We start from the raw sequence: 23,043 nt of genomic DNA on the forward strand, positions 1-23,043 counted from the left end.
GTCTGGCTCTTTATATTATTTTTAGTTCATGCACTTATGGTAGGTTTGCATGCTAGGTGTCGAGGAAGAATGCGCTAAAAATGTAAACTTTTTGTTGGGAGTTCATATGAAAGAAGAACAGAAGTATTAAGAGAAACATGTAAAGAAACAGATGATGTAAATAGTATCAATTATTAAAAAGGGAATGTCTAGGCGGATTGGTCTTTTAGCTGCTGTCACTACTGCCCCAAACAATTTGCGTGAAACGTTTAATGCTTCCGCAAAAACCGTATGCGTCTACACTTCACGAAAACAAATATGATTACTCATAAATACCCATTTTAAGTGCGAACGAGCCGGTACGAAAACGCGAGAGAGGAAAGCGAAACAACAGTGTATTTCGCGAATTTACGTATGCCGCACATTCCGTTGGTGAACATCGGTCATTGCATAGCAAGTGACTGTATGGGTAGGTATGTCGGCAAAATTCGTCATAACACAATCGCCAAAAATACTTCGGCGAGTTATATAAACATGAAACGCACGATTCTCCAACCCGTTTCAAGAATGCTTATATTACGACCAACTTGGCTTCAGCAAAATGGTGCCGCGTCCCATATAACTAACAAGTCGATCTAAGCACTGCACGAATTTATGGTGTACGACAATGCCCCACAGTTTTTAGCCAAGTTGAGGATAAACAACATAGAAAAAAATGCGTCGATTTTCAGATCTCTAGTTCAAACAGTTTAAATACACTCTGTGTCGAAGGCCATAAAAGATCGGGGCGGAAGGCAGTTAATGCTGTTAACCGCAGAATTTCCCCAAAATCCTATGAGGAAATGAAAAATTTTATCAAGAGATGAAGATTCTCGCAAGGACTCTTTGGTATCTTCAAAGAATACCAAAAGCTAGGTGCTTATCGTCCTGTCAACATGACCTGAATCAATCCTCACAGTTTACTATTTTGCGTGATGGGTTGACGGTGTTACTCCACTTACCAACCCAATTCTACGAGGAAACCCAGCAGACCCTTGATGTTTCCGATGACCGCCACCTCTTGATACTCAAGAATGACATGGGCGGCTGTTTTTTCCGCCACTAAACATGCTCTGCAAAGAGGGCTGTCTGTAACACCTAAAGTAAGACCAGTGTGTCTGCTGTTGTACCCTGGTGTAATGCTGCAGCTATTTCCGGAATCAAGCGAATTGTAAAGGCAGATAGGGTTCGCGACCCACAGCCTTCAACTCCGTGCCCGCATCATTGCCTCGCAATCCACTGTGCCCTTTAAACCAATGTAAGGTTAAATCATTGTTGTTGCATACCACTGACAAGGTCTGAAGGCATTCGTACACTAGCCCCGACGTCATGTTGTAGCTCTGTAGGGCCTGTAGGACTGATCGGCTATCGGAAATTATGCGGATGGGGAAATCCTAGTTAAAGAGAGTGGTTCAATTACAAATAAATAAATACAATAAATAAAAGCATTTTATTCAGGCATAATAAGGACCCATAGTTACAAAAAATTTTAGACACTGTATAGGGGTGCCAAGTTCAGAGTAAAGTAACTAAAACTATATATTGCACATATTCATGCAGTCATTTTTTGGTCTTGTCCATGTGAACAGAGATCCAGCGCTTAAACACTGGATTTTTGATATCGTCAGAGACAGCCACGAGTATTTTTTTGTCGGAACGTCGCAGTCTCCGTCAAGAAGAGGCAACGCAAGACTGGATTATTGCGAAAGTCGGGCACCCCAGCTTCTACGAACATGCCCGACGCTCTGCAGCACCGCTGGAGCCGCATAAGAGCTCGGAACGCGTTATTATACTGGTCTCTTATTCTGCTCATAGCTTTCTGCGAAATCGTTATCCACAGCTGGCAGGTGTACATGCTTAAACAGTACGCCTTGAATAGTGTGGTTTTTACATCCTTGCTGCATTTTGCAAATCGTCGAACGAGCATGTTGCCTCTGACTGCAAGGACCCTCCGCTCGCGCTCAATGTGATCACCGTCATACAACCGTTCCGTCAACAAATGTCCTAGGTACCTGAACTGCTTAAGTACACCGATCGCCGTGCCGTACAAAAACACATTAGTAGTCTCTCCGGAGGCTGTCTTGCTTTAAACACCATCATTTCAGTTTTAGAAAACGGATTTCAGTCCGTGCGCATTTCCACAATGCTCACAGACCGAAAGCAGCTTGCTCAACCCCCGAACTCCACACTCTTGCCTAAACTTGCTAGAAGTTGGGTCGGCCCATTTTACACAGTTCGTTTGGTTTCCCTGCCAGTATCTCAGCAGATCGACCACTTGGGTGACGCTAATATCTTGGCCCAAAGGACATTGTAGTTGACCAAGTCAAATGCGCGGCTAAGGTCTAAGAAGCACGCATAGACAGTAGTATTTCTGAACGTGTAGTAACCGACAGTTCCTTTTAAATTAAATATGGCATCTGTCGAGAGTCTGGGACGGAAACCAAACTGCGTGTCATCAATTTTGATGTATTAAGCAGCTCAGGATAAAGAAGACATTCAATAATTTTGCCTAGTATCGTACCCAATGAGATAGGTCGATAATTAGAGGCAGAACTTAGATCAGCCGTTTTGTTCTTCACGATCGGAACTACAATTATTGTATGCATCATGACCTCAGGCAAATAACTATTTGTAATGCAATGGTTAAAGAGACAACATAAATGTTTATAAATATTATCACTGACCCAGATTACGTACTCAGTACTGAGCCTGTCATGTGCAGATGATTTACCACGTTTCATACTCAGTATCGCTTTCGATATATTATCATCACGTGTAAATTCGTTATTATTGTAACTTACTTCAGTATCGAATACGGAATCCGCGGCCAAGGGGCTTTGCAATTTTGCAAACAATTCAGTGATACTGGACGGCTGCTGACAACCCTCCACGGATACAGGTAAACTTAGTTTATGATTCAAGTTTTTTGATGCATTCCAAAATTTAAAAGTTTTTATCTCTTTTATGGGTAGCTAATATATTAATTTTAATACTGTCTTCATTTTTCTGATACAACTTTGATTTGTTTATTATACCGTTTGCCAGCAACAGTCCAGATTTTGAAATAAAGCATGTCTTTTTAGTGGCTATCTCTGAGTGGTATTTCCAACCTGGTACTTTCTTACGACTACTCTGTTCACATGAGCGACAACTTAGCTAAAAAAATAGTAGCGATATGCAATATATCCGTTATATTCCTGTAGTGTCTGTCTATATACAGGTCTATATGGTGGTCCCGTTTAAGAACACATTTTAAATAATTATCACAGTCACAAATATCAGAATACTTTAAGCTAAATAAATCTAAATTATTGTAACAAAATTCGCGATAAGTATTAATTTGACTAGTAGTTCTCTCACCCCATTTTACATACTTAAGAGTCCGGTCACAGTAGACATATGTATGAGTATGGAAAAATTAAGCCTGGTTGATAAAATACTTACCTACATGTGCGTACACTCCATTGAAGCAATAGGGTTGTCAGGATATTTTTCTAACCGACTTTAAAAAAGGAGAGTTTTGGAACGAAGTTCCTTAAGGGGCGTTGCGGCGAGTAAAAAAGTAAAAAGCGTAAGATTTTTATGTATAGTGTATGTATGATAGCTATACAGTGTATAATGTAATATAGTCAACATGATGACTGTTATGTAATATTTTTTTAACAACATTTTATTGAATGTTTTTCTTGGAAATATTTATTTTTAATTTTTGTTGAAATATTTTATTTGAAATATTAACGGGAAACTTTGAAATATGTGTTTTTAAACTTTGTCCGTTGAAGTTTCAATTCTACCACAGTCATAAGAAACTCTTCCCTGCAGTCATCCTACAAACATGTATAGACGGCGCAATCATTGTTTTCGTCAGTGTCTTTGGTGGAAATGACTCTTTTAATGAAATCAATATAGGTATCATTTTCGAGCTTTTCGGGAGAGTCAATAACGAATATGACACCCATTTCAAGATCCGCGATTTCGGATGTGACATTTTCAATAAAATCAATATTTGGGTATCATTTTTCGAGATTTTCCGGAGTGTCGGTGAACACACAATTTTATTTCAAAAGTAGAGCATTTCAAAAGAGCATTATAGGCTCAACACCCTGGAGAATCTTGAAAACGACACCCATATGCAAAAATTGTCAATTTTGTCACCATCTTGGATTTCGAATCTGACAGCACTATCTATTTCAGCACCCTCAAAAGCCATGAAAACGACACGCGTGATGAAAAAGAAGATAATTTGTTTTGCAGCCGACATTTGAATTTTCATCAAAATCATGATAAAACACATGCAGGTAAGTATTTTTGTCCAAAATAAATAAATATAAAAAAACATCCTAGAAAACCATTACACACCACACTCATAAGAAATAGTGATAATAAATATTGCAGCCGCCATCTTAGTGTACATTGTGAATTATGTTCACAAATTTATTATAACGATCTCACGGACTCGAATTATAAAATTCGAATACCTACTAATTATAATAATAATAAAATAATAAATTATTCTTATATACTATAATACTACTTTATAGTTTAAGAACGCAAGCTGGAGTTTTGATGGAGCCGAGTTCAAATAGCTGTATACCACGCAATACGCTGGCATTTTTAAAAAGATCGCGGAAACAAATAACAACGTGACACTCGACTCGTATTGACCGCGAAAACCGCTAAGGGGCCTCGTCTATGCGCATGTCTGTGTGAGTGTGTCATTTCGAACGTTTGTAGGTAGTTTCCGTTCTGGTACATGTGTCTACTGTGGTCCGGTCCACAGGAGGTAGCCGAACTTATTGTCACTCCAGAGATATTACGCTCAATAATCAGTGGATGGTGGCAGCTTCAGCTTCTGACATCTTGGGTGACAGCCGATCACGATCCTCATGCATTCCGGCGTTATGATAGGCCTAAATTCACAATCACGAAAAGACATAACTACAAATTTATTTACATCAATTTCGAACTTAATACAATTACGCTAATCTCATATTCTTAAAGTGATTATGACAACCTCAACAACCTCTTTTTCTTAAATTGCGAAATATAACAACATAGTTTTTTTTTAAAGTTAGTATTCATCGTTATTCTGTATAAACCCAGGGTACTGCTTCCATACGTAATGCGCGTGAGGAAAGAACATTTCCAAAACAAGCAGTAACGAATGAATAATAAAAAGAGAAGCTAGAGGTACTGATGAAGTATTAATTATCTTGTTAGTCTTATGATATATGATATTATAATGTACATATGCAACAATGATGGCAAACATTCCCAGAATTGATGGTTTTCGATCTATTTTTTACAATGCTATGACGTATTTCCTCTAGGTACTCCATAACTTGATGAGGTTTTTCTTCTACTCTACCTCGACTCAACCTTACCGGTGGAACCTCAATATATGCCAAATATTAAAATTTGAATAAAAATATCGTTTGTCTATATTTAAAAATTAACGCTTATATAGCTTAACTGGAATCTTACACATATTTGTTAAATAATAGTTAATAAGAGACAATTAAAACTATTAATTTGAATTTATCACAGTCTCTCTTGTACAGAATTACCACAACCATATTATAACATATTGCTTACATACACCCTTATCGTATGATGCATGGAAAAGAGCAATACTACTTATAAAGATAAAATTATGTGTACATGCATGCACTTGTTGAGTAGCAAGATATTTTTATTGTTTACATTAATTATTCTAACATAAGTTACATCGATTAAACGTAAAGCTAAATGAAACTTACGTCATAACATTATGGTTCATTTTTAATTGTATATTTTGCACAACACAAAAAATATTAGTAGTATTTAGATCGGAAAATTATGATTACCGATGATATCAAATCCCTTCGTTGACATATTGAAATCGCGGCATGATTTCTACAGTCAAAAATGACACAATAAGGCACATTTGTATTTTATTTATAGATAATTATGCTTCACTTGACATCAAATGACTAGTCTCACTTGAGCCTCGAGTAGGTACATTTGTACACAATAGTGGCGACAGGGTAACGCCCACATGCCACTACCACTACTTTTTTTCTGATACGTGGTAATAATAGAGGTCTTAATATTCTTACAATTAAATGTAGATATTATTATTGTACAATGCATATTACTGTTTTGGTAATTTTATTCCTCTCTACGTGTGTTCACGGAACAGCCTGAATTTGACACCTACTGGCCAAAAATCTTTACTAAGAAAAGTATATAATATATGTATGGCGACTGATAACTTGAACTAACAAAACTCCCTTTCGCGCCTCTGTTGCAATGGTTCTATTTTAAGACATTCTTCATTCTTATCTTTTAAATAGTCTGATACATCCTACACTGTAGTACACTTTTTTAATCGAGATACATAGATATAAGATGTCAAATCCGCTCACTGCAATCTACTTGAACTTTGCGCATCCCGTTAAGTAATTAATCGTTTCACGTTCTACAACTATAAAACTATCATTCATATTATTCTGCGAAACACGGCCGACCCGCGATCGCGGCGAGCTAGACGTAATAACCGTATCTCTATACAGCGGTACGTGCGAATGTATATGTTGTATTGGTAGCAGCGGTTCGGTTTGTCTATGGCATAGACTCTATGCGAATCGCCAATCACAGCAGACGATAACTGGTTTAACGGGTTTTTCGTATTTTTTCACGCCTTTGTGTTTGTGAACAAATTATTGCGATGCACTCTTTGCATACTATTTTGTTGTATACATTCGCAAGTGGAACTTTATTTTTTAATGCCTTCACTATGGATTTTACTTCCTCAAAATCTAATTTTATTTCTTTTGATGAATTTGTCCCCTTTTCAGCTTTAACAATAGCCACTGCATTCCTTAAAATCGCTATTTATTTTAGAAACGATTTCCAGTCAATATAATTTAAAGAGACGGGTGGGGTCTTGTTTAGACACTTGTGTGAAACGTACACAAATATTATTTTTACTAATGAAATATAATCACAATTGAAGAGCCGGAAATCGGGAAAGTGCAACATGTTCATAATGCGTCAGTCGTGGTTGATGGAGGTGTTATCAAGCTACATTTTGTGAAAAAGAAGTGAAGATTTCATCCAAATTGCAATATGCTTTTTCAGTGTACCTTGGACTTTTCGGCAAAACTATGCACCTGGTCACAGGTGACGAGCTACCAACCTTGGCTGGAAGTCAATATCCAGACATTACAAGAGCTGTGCCTCGTCTAACCAAGATCTGAATCCCTTGGAGTGCAAACTATGTCAATTACAGAAGACATGGTCTGCTCTAAACGCCACACCGAAATAGAGTCGCTTAAAAAATCACAAGCAGTGACTTAATTTTCAGATTAAAATCCTACATTTATCCTAAAGGTATTTATATTCGAAAATAATTCAATTTTATTTATGGTTGAGACTTCATTCAATAATACTTAAGTCTTATTAAGATTACACAGCTAACGCGCGAGTTGAATGCTGAGTTTAGGAATTCAATAGTGATGTGCCTTATTAAAATTGATGACTATCATCATGACGGTATCGATAAATATAAACAATGTTTACCATTTAAACCTACTAATTAAATCTCAAATTTTCGTTCACATTTCTTCAATACACATATTCCTAAAACAATTTTGACATTTCTCGTGCTTGGTGATGAACAAAATCTCGTTTTATTTGGAGCCGAACCTGATAGACTCGGATTATTCATTATTAATGTCAAAAAATAACAGGGGATCGCAACTTTAGTATTATCGCGAAAACACAGTAAGTGACGACTACGGCACAGCACTACACTACAGGCGCGCGAGGTGAGGCATGCGGACAGCGGGGGGAGATGTCCCGTTCTTTTACCCAAGCCCTAACTGCATTCAACTCGCGCGCTAACTGTAAATTATCTCAAAAAAAGGTTTTTTATTTGGAATAGATATTATGGGCGGATTACTAGAGGTATAATATACGTTGCACTACAATGGTGACATTAAATGAACACACGGGTATAGCTAATTAACTTAACCGTATCCATAAAAAAATATTTCTAAAAATAATAGTTAATAATTAAAATTTTCAAACAGAGATATTTTACATTTACCCCCTTATTCATAATGGTCCGCTAACTTTAAACAGCCGCTCAGGAGTGTTTTTTCTCATTCTGACTTAGGTCAATAGAAGAAGACAGAGTGTGAATTAGCAATGCTTTAAGTTAGCAGACTATTATAAATAAGGGGGTTTGAAAACAATATTTTAACCACCCTCACGTGGGTGCTATTCACCTAAGAGTTCTGACGGCTACAGCACGGCTTGGAAGAAATTGTGTTCAGCGCCTACGCTAGCACGCGGCTAATAGATTTCTTACAGATGTTCCGAAATGATGTTATGGAAAATTAGTTTATCTGGGTAAATTATGTATTTTTATTTTTCGATTTTTTTTATTGTTAAGGTCAAATAGCGTTACCCGCGTGTTCAATTATTAATGTTGCCACTCTGGATAATAATTTTATAAGTATGTAGTACTTATACTCTGTCTCAATAATAACACTAGTTACCAAAAAATATTCTATATTTAGCACGATTATTAAGAAATTATACAATATTATTATCTTATTATAACTGATACGTTGGCGATATGACTTAAATTATTATTACTTTAGGGAGGTACTAAATAAAACTTAGTGTTTTTAAGATTTATTAAGTACCTGGGCAATTAATGTCAATTATTGAACTTATTTTATATTAAATAATTATAATAGATTAAGTCAAAATAATGTGTTTATTTACGACATAACAGATAATTTATAAGGATAATTGTGATTTTTATTTGATAGTAACAGAATCTCAAGCAATACAGATTCATTTTAACACAAGATTGATAAAACAACTTAATTTTATTTTAATATGTATGTATGTAAAATATTTTATACTTTTTATTTAGTTTCAGAATTAAGTATTTACGACAGTATGTATTTTAAAATCAATTGATATCTAGCAAAATACAAAATAAAAATAAATTTTATCAATACCTACCACTTTGTCAATAACACATTCAGTTGATTCGGTCAAAACCAATGGAAATTAGATTCTATTACAAAAACAGTCTAGTTTAAATCAGTTCATTCAATAACAAATATCACACAGTATTCAGACTAATCGTCCGTCGTTACGCTAAATTACACATTATTGCAAGCATTTAAGGGTTCAAATATTGTCACTATCATGTACATAGTCTTCAGACTAATCGTCCGTCGTTACGCTAAATTACACATTATTGCATGCATTTAAGGGTTTAAATATAGTCACTATCATGTGCTAACTTTCTTCGGGGCTGGCGCATCCTCGGCTTCTTCGGGCTTGCGTTTCCGCTTGATGAGGTGTGAGATATTAGAGGCGGCTGGTTTTGATGATGATGAGGAAGAAGACGCACCATTGCTTAGGGTAGCCGCAATTTTCGTCGAACTAAGCGCTTTTCGGACACGTTCCATTGTCTGTAATCAGTTTTTGCATTAAACTAGTCGTTTACTCCCACTTCGTTCAAGAAATAAAAACACCTTCCTTTTTATTTAATGATTTTTGTAGTCGTTAAATCTTTTGTGTGTTAAATCGTTATCCTCCTCTTTTGTGCGTATATCTAACAGTATTCATGTAAATTGTATGTATATATATATATATATATATATATATATATATATATATATATATATATATATATATACATCCTATAGTATGTTAAAGTATATCCTGTATGTTAATGTATATTATGTGTCTATATTGTCAAGTCATAAATAAAAACTCCCTACATCTTTAGGTTGCCTGGAAGAGACTGCTGAATAGCTATAAGGTCTCCTAAATGGACGTAGTAATTCCAGAACAACGTTCCAAGCCGCAATCATGTCGAAATTGAGTTAAGAACACAAAATTTTTTACTTGATTCATATTACAGGACTGACAAAAAATGGCAGCACTACTGTCACTCTTTATATGACAACATGACTTAGTAGCCCAACCCATGGAATACATGTGGGTGGGTGATGTTTGTGGCTTGGAACGTTTTTCAGGTACTACGTCCAATTATGCTAACATAACTTTTATGTACGAACTCTATAATATTTTTTTAAATCTTTTAACAGCAATGTTTTACAACCCACCATTGGCATTTCGCTACAATGTTTTTTATGCAAGGAAAATGAGCAAAAGAGCGTTGCCGACCTTATAAAGCGCCAAATAAACATAGGTAGGTAACCTACATATAAACTAACTTACAGTCGGCCGCGGAGTAGGAGTGAAGTTGAACCATTCATTTCAATTACTGCATTCAAGACATGCTGGCCGATCATTAGCCAGAATTAAGTTGAAAGAGAGCATGGGTTCAAACCCCACACCGACAGAGGATTATTATTACATTTTATAATATACATGAATATCTAAACGTTTTTTTGTAATTTCGATCCCGTCATGGACGCCACGCCCATATACCCCCCAAAAATTAGTATTATCAAGTCTATTCTCTTTAAATGCCTTTAATTAGCGCGTAAATCCTCAATAGCAACGGTAATCTGGTATTGCGGCTGTCCGACAGGTGTGGCAGAATCATAAGATTTGAATTGGTAACACACATGATGCTAAAAGGCTGGCAACGCTCCTGTCATTCCTCTGACGTAGCAAGTGCGGTTGGCGGTGATCACCTACAATCAAGTGACCCACTCGTTTCATCTGCTCTTCCATGAAGTCGTGATGCGTTGCCACAGAAAAAGGTTTTGTGGTAGTACCACCACAAATTAATAACGCAATCCAGTTAATTTTACTGTTACTCTGCCATTTATTATTTATTTTTAGACATATCAATCTAAAAACACTACAAAGGAATATCTATTCCTTAGTTTGATTGTAACACTCGACAGATTAAGATATCATCCCCACCAGCTGGATGTGTGGCATTCCTCCAGTGTGGTCAAGGAATTTCTTCCACATACAAAAAAGCTGTGGAATGAGCTTCCTTGGTGTTTCCGGGACGATACAACATATGTACCTTCAAAAAAAGCGCGTACACCTTCTTAAAGGCCGGCAACGCTCCTGTGCTTCCTCTAATGCTGCTAGAGAATGAGACCGTACGCTAGTTTAACCTCCTTTTCCATAAAAAAAAAACTATATATTATGAAAATTTAAATGCGCTTGAATAGGAAACGCTTGCTATTTCAACGTAAAACATTCATTCACTTTATCCGTCACATTCTTGTTACTTGCCTTATTATTTCATCGTCAGTAACAGGTTCAGTTTTATCTAGGTCATCATGGTTTAGTAAGAAGTCAGGCAGCTACACTACCATGACAGCGGTTGTGACATGTGGTGTGTAAATGTGTGGGAGATACATCTTTAAGAACCACACTGTGAATTACAAAAAATCTGAATCTAACAGTATAAATATTTCAATTAGGGCGCGAGTTTGAAGGTTAATAAATATGGTAACATCAATGGCCATAAATAATGCATATTTTCCACCACATGGCCACTAATGCTAAAGAAAACACATTAATCTTTACAAAACAATTTATTTCAAAAACATTACAATACAAAAATGGCCGTGTGGTAGAAAATACAATTATTACACTTATAATTAATGACAAAAATATTTAAGTCAGGTTTGGTTAAGGCACTTGCAGATGAAACTTCAAAATCAGCCAAAGTATCACATTTAAATTAAAAGGAACTAATGAATACAATCAAAAAAATCACAGTCTCAATTGTCGTCTATTAAACAATCACAACTTAGTCTTACGATTAATAATACTTATAGAAATGCAATTTCAGTCTAAAGTCTTACGATTAACAATACTTATAGAAATGCAATTTCAGTCTTAACTCGGAATGTTATTTCTAGCTATTCACATTGACTGACATTACTTAGAAATGAAAACTAACCGCCTTATTCATTATAATATGTTTATCGAAGGTATAAACCTATTTTAGTTTACGTGTTTTAAGCATATCCGTTCGATAGAATTTCTTATGCATAATCGTTTGATAAACCTCCGATAACTCACATGATTTTAACTGATATAAAGAGGACCTGTCTATGAAAATAGACAACTTTTCAATGTCTATGGCATGTCAGTCAAAGTTTTGAGTAGCGAGCCCAGTCTGACATCGAAAAATAAACTTACAACAAAACAGCTGATGTCCGCCATGTTTTTTTTGCTATAAAGGGCTGAAAATAGGTATAAAGAAGGGTCTAGCAATTATATCGAAGAGATTAGGCGTTTTAGCTCTAATATGCCATTGTGAATACCATTTTTAACAAGCATCTATTACCGGTTTTAAGCCTCCGATAAGTCATTATGAATAAGACTGTTACAATTTAATGTACTGCATTAGAAATGCAATTTCAGCCTTATATGGTCAAAATGGTATAACTTATTGGAATGTGATTTCTTAAAACTAACTACAATAAATGAGATTACTTTGAAATAGAAATCAAATCTTATCTGGTTATCTATGATTAAATAATGGCAATATCATCAAAAAGTTAATCATGTTATATCCGACTTAAATGTATTAAGTGAGCATGAACAACATTAGATGATGTTAAAAAAGCCAATTATTCGTTAAACTTTTCTTATTTAACAATAACACAAATCATGCCAAACAGGCGTTTAAAAAATGTCACAGTTAACATACTAATTGCATTCACAATACAAAAATATGAAACAAGATACATGAAATACTTATTATTTAACTATTGTCTTATCATCTGTCAACTGTCACATAATTTGGATAAAAATTTATGCCTGAACTTCAATGTGGCACATATTTCTCTCCCTGATTATCATACTCTTGAGCAAGTCTTTAGTCTGCTCAATACAATCACACGGTCTTACCTCGGTTTGATAATCCAATGTGTCTTGTATTTTCATTTGGATTTCAGGTAGAAGCTCCTTCAACTCCTTAATCTCACTCTCCACAGAATATGTTGGATCAGCTAATGAGTATTTCTTTACAGTAGCATCAGTGCTGGCTGCAGATGAATTCTCTAGAGTCTTAATTCTAGATTGTATAATGTTTGCTGCATTTTTGAAGTGAGTTATCGACTCTTCGAAGTTTGAAGCGAGGGAATTAGCCAAACCTAAAAATAAATGTTTTTCTTTGTTACTTCGATTGCATATTTTTTTTAATAGTAAGAATTTTAAAGTAATTACATCATAATTTAAGATATAAGATAGTTGGTGAACAGAAAAAGACAAACAAGAATGTGGATCAACCAATGATTAAACTGAGAACATTGGGGAAGGAAAGTAATTCCAGAAATATTATATGTATATAAGGATGCAAGTTTTTAAGGACATTCAATAAATCCTGATAGTTAATATGGCTTTGAAGCAAACTTAAATATAATGGTTAATATGGGTTTTCAACTTATATTTTGTTTTGTATGTAAACATTAAGAGAATGTTTTATTAATTAGGGATTAATAAAACATTCTCTTGTAAGCAGTTAATTCCGCTAGAATCAAAACGAGTTTACCTACTAAATAGGACTACCATTGCCATCTCAATTAATACTTTGCAAATACACTTTCTCCAATTGAATTATGCAATGATGAAGGTACGGGGAAATAACTGCACTCAGCCTAACTTATTTAGTGTATTAGAAGGTAAATAACCAAAAACAGTAATCATATCATAGTTCGAATTTTTTTGAATACAATGACTTGACAAACTAAATAAAATAGTGATATGTACTCTTTTGGCTGGAAAAGACAATGAAATAACTGTGTGTTGGTAATTAGTTGCCAGCTACTGACAAAAATAAAAACAATTTTTTATGGGACATGAGAACCAAAGTGATACAGCATCATGGCAATTATGTTTTTACTGTTAAAACTCATCATGGAACATCTAACAATCTATATTACACGTAAGGATTGACTGTTTGCTATTGTGGTGGTTCCCATATGTTAAGTAAATATTATTAATATATTTCAAACTTGTTAATTATCACTGATTCACGTCAACTTACCAATTTGATAGTGTGTTTCTGCAATACGTCTGTCATCATTTTTGTACAGCTCTTTTTGAATTTCCAAACATTTAACTGTAAATAAAATAATAATATTTGAATAACAATCACTATTACTATATAGTATAAAACAAAGTCGCAATCAGCTGTCTGTCCCTATCTATGCTTAGATCTTTAAAAGTACGCAACGGATTTTGGTGTTTTTTTATAAATAGTGTTCAGTGATGGTATATGTCTATATTTTATGGAGAACCCACAATATCCATTTTTTTCCTTTACTTTTTATTAGAAACTAGCTGACCCGGCAAACGTTGTTTTGCCATATAAAGTATAATTCACGCGATAGTTTTATAAGTAATAAAATTTTGCCTTTATTATAGCCTGTACATCATTTTGTTCTATTGTCAATAGTTTTTGCAGCGCACGCAAAAATAGGTTTTCGATTTTACACCTTGTGTTACAAAATAGCAATTTTATTACGGATCCCTAATTTTGAAAAAAAAACATAGCCTATAGCCTTCCTCGATAAATGGACTACCCAACACTGAAAGAATCATTCAAATCGGACCAGTAGTACCAGAGATTAGCGCGTTCAAACAAACAAACAAAATCTGCAGCTTTATATATTAGTATAGATAATGGCTTATTTACGAATTTATTACGATTTTAAGCAATGCATCATTAATCCTTACCCAATTACGTACCTTAAATACATTGTGCATATAATATCAATATGGCCTTTTACAGTGTGTAATTTAAATGAATATTTTCGTAGATATAACAGATTTAAAATGCACGGACTTAGCGTGTGCGACGGTTCCGGCTAGGGAAGCGTTAGAATGAGTATCATCAATTTTATAACGTAATAGACTGCATTACTTTATGAAATAACGAAATAGAAAAATTATTTTTCTATGTAACCGTCGTTTATTGTTGATTAAAATAATGGGATCACTTAGAAATACATGCTATTTATTTAATTTTAACTATTAACTTATGACAGAACGATGTTCGAGCAGATTTTTAAATTATATAACACTAATTATTTCAGAGTAATTAATTAATTTCCTATAAGCACTCCCTAGTATAATATAGAACTCTTTGAAATTTGAACCAATGAAAAACTACCTTGAGAATAAATATAGCTAGACAAATACATATTATGTTAATATTTCTTTATGCAAAATCAGATATAGTGCTCCAAATAAATTATTTTAAGTAATCCTGCTTGCTGGATACTCATTTTTTTTCATTAGACATACCAACGATAACTCAACATTAACAATTGATTTGCACTTACATACTAGGTCTAGGTTAGTTATTCTAATAATATATAATTTATTATCTAATTCTTCTTTTTTATGAAGATAAGGGACGTGACGAGCATACATGCTGATGGTAATTGATACGCCCTACTCATTACAATACAGTGCCGCTCAGGATTCTTGAAAACCCCAAAAATTCTGAGCGGCATACACTTCAAATGCGCTCATCACCTTAAGACATAAGATGTTAAGTCTAATTTGCCCAGTATTTTTACTAGCTACGGCGCCCTTCAAACCGAAACACAGTAATGTGTACACATTACTGATTCACAGCAGAAATAGGCGCCGTTGTGGTACCCATAATCTAGCCGGCTTCCTGTGCAAACGAGCCTCCCACTTTTCTACATGGCCTAAACATGTCATGAAATATAAACATACCTGATGTTTTCAGTGTAGGGACACAAAAATTTATTGAACTAGAATACATACTTACACATATCAATAACGGCTTTATCATATGTCTCACTCTCAATTGCAACTTCTCCGAGGGTAAGATGAACTTCAGCTAGCAGTGGCTTCACTGAGTCCGCTCGGCGCTCTAAAATACTGCGTGATAGATCTGTCAATAAATGTTATGCGCGTGTGACTCACTGACCTCTCCTATATACCACTGGACTGGCGGCTGTCAAAGTGCTTTTGTGCCTGTTTGATATTCGCCATTTTGGCGCTGTTGGCCATGTAGCGAGAGTCTGCGGTACTAAAACTAGTGATGACAACCTCAGCAAACATCGATAGATGTTGGGAAACTATTTACAAAAAAAATGTGTACTTTATTAGAGAATTACTCTCTTTAAGTCATTCTGCCAGTCGTTTTACACGTGTCAGCTTTGGACTAATTATTCTAAGAAGTCGCATGATGGCATACGAGTCGCCTACAATAACATTTTTAGATTCCTCATGGGCCTGAAACGTTGCTGTAGCACTTCAGAAATATGCGCGAAGGCTAGGATTGATTCGTTTAGTTCTATCCAGCGTAAAAGAATTGCATCGTTCATGTCCAGGGTTGAGACATGTAATAACGGCATTATCAGAAGTCTGACTGACAGGCTGATGCTTTCAGCAATGTATCGACACTGGGTAAATATTGCAACCTAGTTTCTATTTGTAATTTATATTTTTGACTTTATTTAAATTACATATTTTATATTATGTCTGTACTATGGATCAAGGGTCTGGAATAAAGTATTATTATTATTACGTTAATTCTTGAAGTATGAATAACACGGAAAGCGAAATAAATTAATTTAAATATGCAAAAATACTTCAGAGCATCGCAGCCATTTGTATTATACGTCAAAATTAGTTCTCTGGACGCTCGCTGGTGGCGCTTCAAATAGGCACAAAAAATTTGCTGTCAAACATATGGAACAGCCTGTCCAGTGGTATTTATACAGGTCAGTGGTGAGACTAGTTACATCAAAAAATTAAGGATTTGAGTCTGAAGGATTAGTATGATAAATATATCAGGCAGGCAGTATTTGAACTGATGATGCCTATATCCATGTATTAGTTCTTATAATAGTTTGTTTTGAACTTAATTAGTAAACAAAAATTAATAATGTAACTCATGAAGATATTCGGTGGTGAGACGATTCTGTTTTCTATGGGGGTAAATGTAACGAGTGTTTAAGCAGGTCTCTAACAACTTAGACTCAGGTGTCTAACAACTTAGACTCAGGTGTCTCACAACTTAGAGAATCAAAAATTGTAAAGGGGTTCGACATGAGAACTGATAAGAAACTACCAGCCATCTTTATGACAATAAGGGACAAGATAGCGCAGGACGTTCAGCTGATGGTAATTGATACGCCCTGCCTATTACAATGCAGTGCCGCTCAGGATTCTTGAAATACCCAAAAACTCTGAGCTACATTACAATTGCGCTCGTCACCTCGAGTCATAAGATATTAAATCTCATTTGCCCAGTAATTTCACTAAGTCACTCTAAACAATATGTTATATTTTTAAAGTGATAATCACTTCTAGGATTAATACACAAATAAAATTTGAAAAACAAAATTTTATGAACGATGCGGGATTCGAACCCGCGACCTCCGGCGTTCCGTGCCGGTGCTCTAACCAATAGAGCTAACCGTTCGAGTACCGCCTCGTTATAAAATTTTGTTTGCTTTGTTCAACTCTCAGGTTGTGGCTTCATCTACAGGATCCACTTTACAGTTGATAACCTGCTCAACCCCAATATTTACATATTAGGAAATTGAACCTGAGAGTTGAACAAAGCAAACAAAATTTTATAACGAGGCGGTACTCGAACGGTTAGCTCATTTGTTTACAGCACCGGCACGGAACGCCGGAGATCGTGGGTTCGAATCCCGCATCGTTCATATTTTGTTTTTTCAAATTTTATTTGTGTAAGTCACTCTAAATTTTGCTATGGAGAAAGAAAAAATTCTACTGCTGCACCAACCTAACATTTCCCATGCAAGCTGGAGATTGTCGACATCATCCTCATCGACTTGACTCGAGTCATCCTGTGTATCACCATTTGATGTGCCCTTTAATAAAAAATACTAATTTAATATCTTACCCTACAGAATAATCTTTATTATTATTTAGAGTCATTCTACGAGGATCGGGATGGTAAGTAACAAGCCACTGCTATTTGAAAAGTTAAAATTAAAAAAATATATATGTCATTTTTAAATTCGTATCTCTGACCACCTGTGTTCTAAATTTGAATTTAGTGAGTGGACTGAAATTTTATTAATTTTTGTCATTTCAAAATGTATTTAGTCAACTGTTTTCAAAATGTATAAAATTGAAGAAAGAGAGGTTTATCACCTCTCTTCAGTTTCTTTATAATTGTAAGGCTTGAAGGGGAAAGATATCTGTGACGAGTTAAAGAATGTTTTGGGTGAATGTGCTCCTTCTTATGCCACAACTCTATAGGGTTCACACATGTGTTAAAGCTATGGCAAAAATCAACGAATTGAAGTATGATTTGCTGCCCCAGCCACATTAATCCCCTGAATTAGCGCCATCAGACTTCCACTTATATCCTATACTCAAAACTTTTTTGGGCGTACAGATATTTGACACAAATGATGAAGTCATAGCCGCTGTAGAGGAGTATTTTGCAGGCCTCGAAATAAATCATTTTATGGAAGGCATTACTGCTTTAGAACGAAGATGGAATAAGTGTGTAGAGGTTCACGGAGACGATGTCGAAAAATAAAATTAATTATATCACGGAAAGTTAAGTGTTTTCTTTCAAGTTAGGCTAGTTACTTAACATATAGCCCTCGTATCTATAACAAAATGCATAGTTATATCTACACAAATATTAAAGTTAGAGTAGGTAAGCTGCAAACCTCATTTTCAATAAATTTAATTTTAACATTACCACACATTAATTATACTTGAAATATGCAAGGTTTTAATAAAAACCCAAATCTTTATACTAAAATCATAGACGCACCCCAGCATAATACACCTAGCTATAAAAAACAAGATGCAAAATAAATATAAATTAACATTACACAGTTCCAAACCTATACCTAGAAGGTCACCAGTTAATCAACAACCGTCAGTACGGCTTTCGCCATGTTCGGTCGGCAGGCGATCTTGTGGTATACCTAACACAGGGCTATCGAAAGCAAGGGGGAAGGTCTGTCAGTTAGCCTGGATATAGCGAAGGCCTTTGATCATGTATGGTACCAGGCTCTTCTCGCCAAAACTTCCATCATTTGGGCTTCCCGAGAGCTTATGCAAGTGGACCTCCAGCTTTCTCACTGGGCGCAGCATTCACGTTGTTGACGACGGTTATTGCTCGAACCCAAAGCCCGAGTTCACTTTACTGAAACTAATTTACTCGTTTTGTTTCTCAAGAAGAGTAAATTAGTTTATAATTGTAAGAAAATAAATGTGCAGTTGATTTACAAAAATTAACACTATTCTTATTTTACGGAAAAACATAACAAAAAAACCCTACTTGCAACATGCATGTAATAATTTAATACTTCAACTTACCGCACATACTTATACTTAAAAATATACAAGTTTGTAAAAAATAATTTAGTACTTCAATTTTGTTTAGTAACTAAGTCAGACATAAAGCAACTTAAATAAATAAATAACAGAATTATACATAGATTTCATTAAATGTTTCTGGAACTGGCAACTTATATAATAACTAAATATAGTTGTCTCAATCAGAGATGAGATTTTGTGATTGCCCATGACTGTGAACAACAATAGCATCTCATGCTGTGCACTATATGCTCACAATAAACGGGCATGTGAGCTACTGAGACCTACCTACAAGATTTGGCATCTTTAAACATAGGCATGAGTGAAAAACAATCCAACCAACACAAACATTTGGGTGTGAAGAAACCAAGCTCTTTGTGGATGGGTAGCAAATAATGTTATGAGAATCAAATTATTTTTGATTATTCTACCTCGTTTTTTACCTTTTCATAAGCTTATATCCCAAGCATTCCAGAACCTATTTTGGTTCTACTTAAATACTTAATGTATTTTAATTAAAAAAAACCCATGTCTATTATATATTTCCCTACAACATGTGGACCACTTTCAATGAAAAGATTGTATTACTGGTTAAGGTTTATGAAGAAAAAAAAACAGTAAGTATTCTTACATCTGTGTCAATAACTGTGTCTGAACTTGTCCCATCCTCATCTTTCTTTGTTTCTTCCACAACGACGGAGTCAGTTTGCTCCATTTTCTCACCCTCAACATCACTGTTCTTTTCTTCCACCTCATTGGTATCATCTTCGGTATTTTCATCTTCTTCATCTAAAAAAAGTGTTGGTATCACAATAGATAGATACAATTTGTCTGTCAAAATTTAATAAACTAAAGATATGAAATAATTTAATAAAAATAAAAAGTACATAATGTTATTATTTATTACACACATGTTCAATGTTTTACTTTCAGCAATAAACAATTTTAGCAGAGTTAAAATAAGATTCCCTAGTGTGTATTTATAAAGCACATTCATGTCATATTCCTAGATAGTTTCAATACAGCTTCAGTATGGCACATGTGTTCTAACACATTTTTGTACTTTACACCACATATGAACCCAAAAACAAGTAATATGTCATGATTCAACAATAAATTAAAATACGTATAATAATAGCACTTGATTAAAATTACTTTTCTTAATAATTCAATGATGTATGAATCTAACTAGTGTGTTTCATAGTTCAATATATTATTATATCTATTTATATCAAACTAGCACATACCATTATTATCATCGTCACCTTCCTCATTTCCTCCATCTTCATTAGAACCAGGGACTCCATCACCGAGGACACCATTCTCTTCTCGTGACAAACCTAGCAGAGCTTTGCCATACCTATCAAAATATGTTTATTTTATTGTTTTAATAAAATGTGTTAATATTTTTGAAGCTTACACCATGAGGCTCTAGCAGACCTTAGTGACTAATATGTAAAACACATGCACTAGTTACAAAAAAAAAAAAAATATTACCATAAATACGCCTCGGCACACTCATCTGCCATTTCTCCATGTTCCTTAGCTAAAAGTTCACAAGAAGCTGCCAGAGATTCTACAGCCCCCACATAATCACGTACAGCAAGATGTCGGCGACCTAAAGCAAGGAGATCTGCAGGTGAGCTGGATGTTGCTTCAGTAATATCTGCCATCTAAAACACATTTTTATATATGTAATAGTACTTAAGTGTCTGGAAATTTTGAGATTACATTATAAACTATACTAAAAGTAATATAAAAATATGTAAAATGGGTAGGCAATGAAAAATATTGAATAACCATCGTTTCGAAATGGCGGCAAACGCATAAACACCAAAGAAATGTAACACGTGGACACAAGTATAGAATAGAACTTTAATGTCTGGAAATTATGAGATTATCATAAACTATACTAAAAGTAATATAATAATATGTAAATTGGATAGGTAATGAAAAATATTTAATATCTATAATCCAGTCATTTTGAATTGGCGGCAATCGCAATACACCAAAGAAATGTAACACGTGGACACGAGTACTACATTTTACTTTCTAAAATCTAAGTTTCCTTAACCAATACTTTAACTATACTTAAATGTACGGTTATCTGTGAGTTCCAGCTTAGTGCCAGACAAGTACTTCTATCTATACAATTCTTAACTCACCGTTGAGATTTTCTTGCGTGGCTAACTTTCCTTACACTCTTGTATGCTTTTCTAACTGGAACAATGTTCAATGCTGTAGTATTTCTCAGTACGAGCCCCTTGGACCTAGAGGCAATTTGATTTTGTCGATTTTAAGCGTCGGCGTCGCTTATGTTCACGAATTTAAAATTGAATGTCGAATGACAAAGAAGCAAGAATTTGCAACAAAAAGTTGTATCATTTTGACAGTTGCCGCCGTTTTCTTTTTCTTAAATTATTTTTAAAGCACGGGATGCAAGTCTATAGTTAGTACGGCCACGTCTATGCTTCATTTTCATTTAAGATTTGTTAATTACATTGTTATAATAAAGTATAGAAGTTTTTGGCAATTTATTTGGAACCTTTGAAGGCAGATTATAATATTGATATCAAAGATGATTTATGTACGAGGAGTCCGGGAGGGAGGTGGAAAACAACCCTGCTAATAAAATCTTGTGGAACTAGATATTTCGACATGACTACATTTTTAAGATTCCATTGACGCCTCCGACTTCGATCATGGGATGGCATTGCCATCGGCAGTTTGATTTAGGAGTGAGAAGTGATAACAAATATTCGGGCCCGGTAATTAATTAGTATTTTTTTTTTCAATTTTCGATATTTGATATCTGTTGCTTTCTGTGAATAGAAATATATTTATTTACCATAGAGAGTGACAATAACATAACATATTGGTAATTTACAACTTGTCATACATCGTTCAGTGAAAATTTCCAAGTAACATTTCGGTAGACAGCTTCTAATAAAGTTTCATAGCTTTTTATAAAAATGTAATAAAGGACTGCTGGGGTGGGAAACATTACCCTGGTGGTGGGATGAGACTTTATCCAGGGTAATCTCTCCCGTTCTCCTGCAATAATATTTATTGTTTTATTTCAGATAATTCTTGGCTTTATGACAAGAAACTCTGAATTAAGTTTGAGAACCCCAGAAGAAACCAGTTTCATGAAACTTATATGAGGTGACTCTTAACCGAGTGGATGGATGACAACCAACTTAGACCTAGATATGACAACGGTGATTCACGACAAGAACGAAAAATGTTTTATAACTAATTATTCGTCCATTTCCTAAAGCTGATCCTAAAAAAGTCATCATCGTGGTGACTGGTGGTCAATAATAGAGATAATTATGCACCGAAAAAAAATAACTCAAACCAGCTTAAATGTCTAATGTTCTTATTATTATTATTATTTAATGTCAAAAAACTAAGTAAACAATATAGACTAGTTAATATTTTAGAAGTTATAATCACAACATGTATTAGGGGTTAAAGTATGAAATTTCCTCCCAATTTCAATGCACACGATGAGAATCGTCCTAAAATATATAAATTTTTAATATGCTGCCTGCAAGCGCCAGAGGTCACGCAAGATCGGAAACGTGGTTTGATACTTAAATTAAAACTCCTAAATAAGCAATTTTAGAGTGCCTTACCACAGGTTTAAAAGCTAGAACCGGAAAAGGAAGGCGTCTTATAATATCTCACATAGGCAGC

The 23,043-nt window shown here is 34.8% G+C and overlaps 1 protein-coding gene across 1 annotated transcript; it reads right to left on the minus strand.

Moving 5' to 3' along the window:
* Positions 1-8,560: 8,560 nt before the first annotated feature.
* Positions 8,561-21,709, minus strand: LOC126978617 (nuclear autoantigenic sperm protein). The gene is made up of 9 exons (XM_050827592.1): positions 21,507-21,709; positions 20,839-21,014; positions 20,589-20,701; positions 19,973-20,130; positions 17,780-17,867; positions 15,785-15,910; positions 14,027-14,101; positions 12,889-13,133; positions 8,561-9,500 (listed from the first exon to the last, which is right to left on the minus strand). Exons 2-9 carry the CDS (start codon positions 21,012-21,014, stop codon positions 9,318-9,320), a joined length of 1,164 nt encoding a protein of 387 aa, XP_050683549.1. The 5' UTR covers positions 21,507-21,709; the 3' UTR covers positions 8,561-9,317.
* Positions 21,710-23,043: the final 1,334 nt, after the last annotated feature.

This window comes from Leptidea sinapis, chromosome Z (assembly GCF_905404315.1).
Source record: "Leptidea sinapis chromosome Z, ilLepSina1.1, whole genome shotgun sequence".
In the NCBI taxonomy this organism is placed as follows: Eukaryota; Metazoa; Arthropoda; class Insecta; order Lepidoptera; family Pieridae; genus Leptidea; species Leptidea sinapis.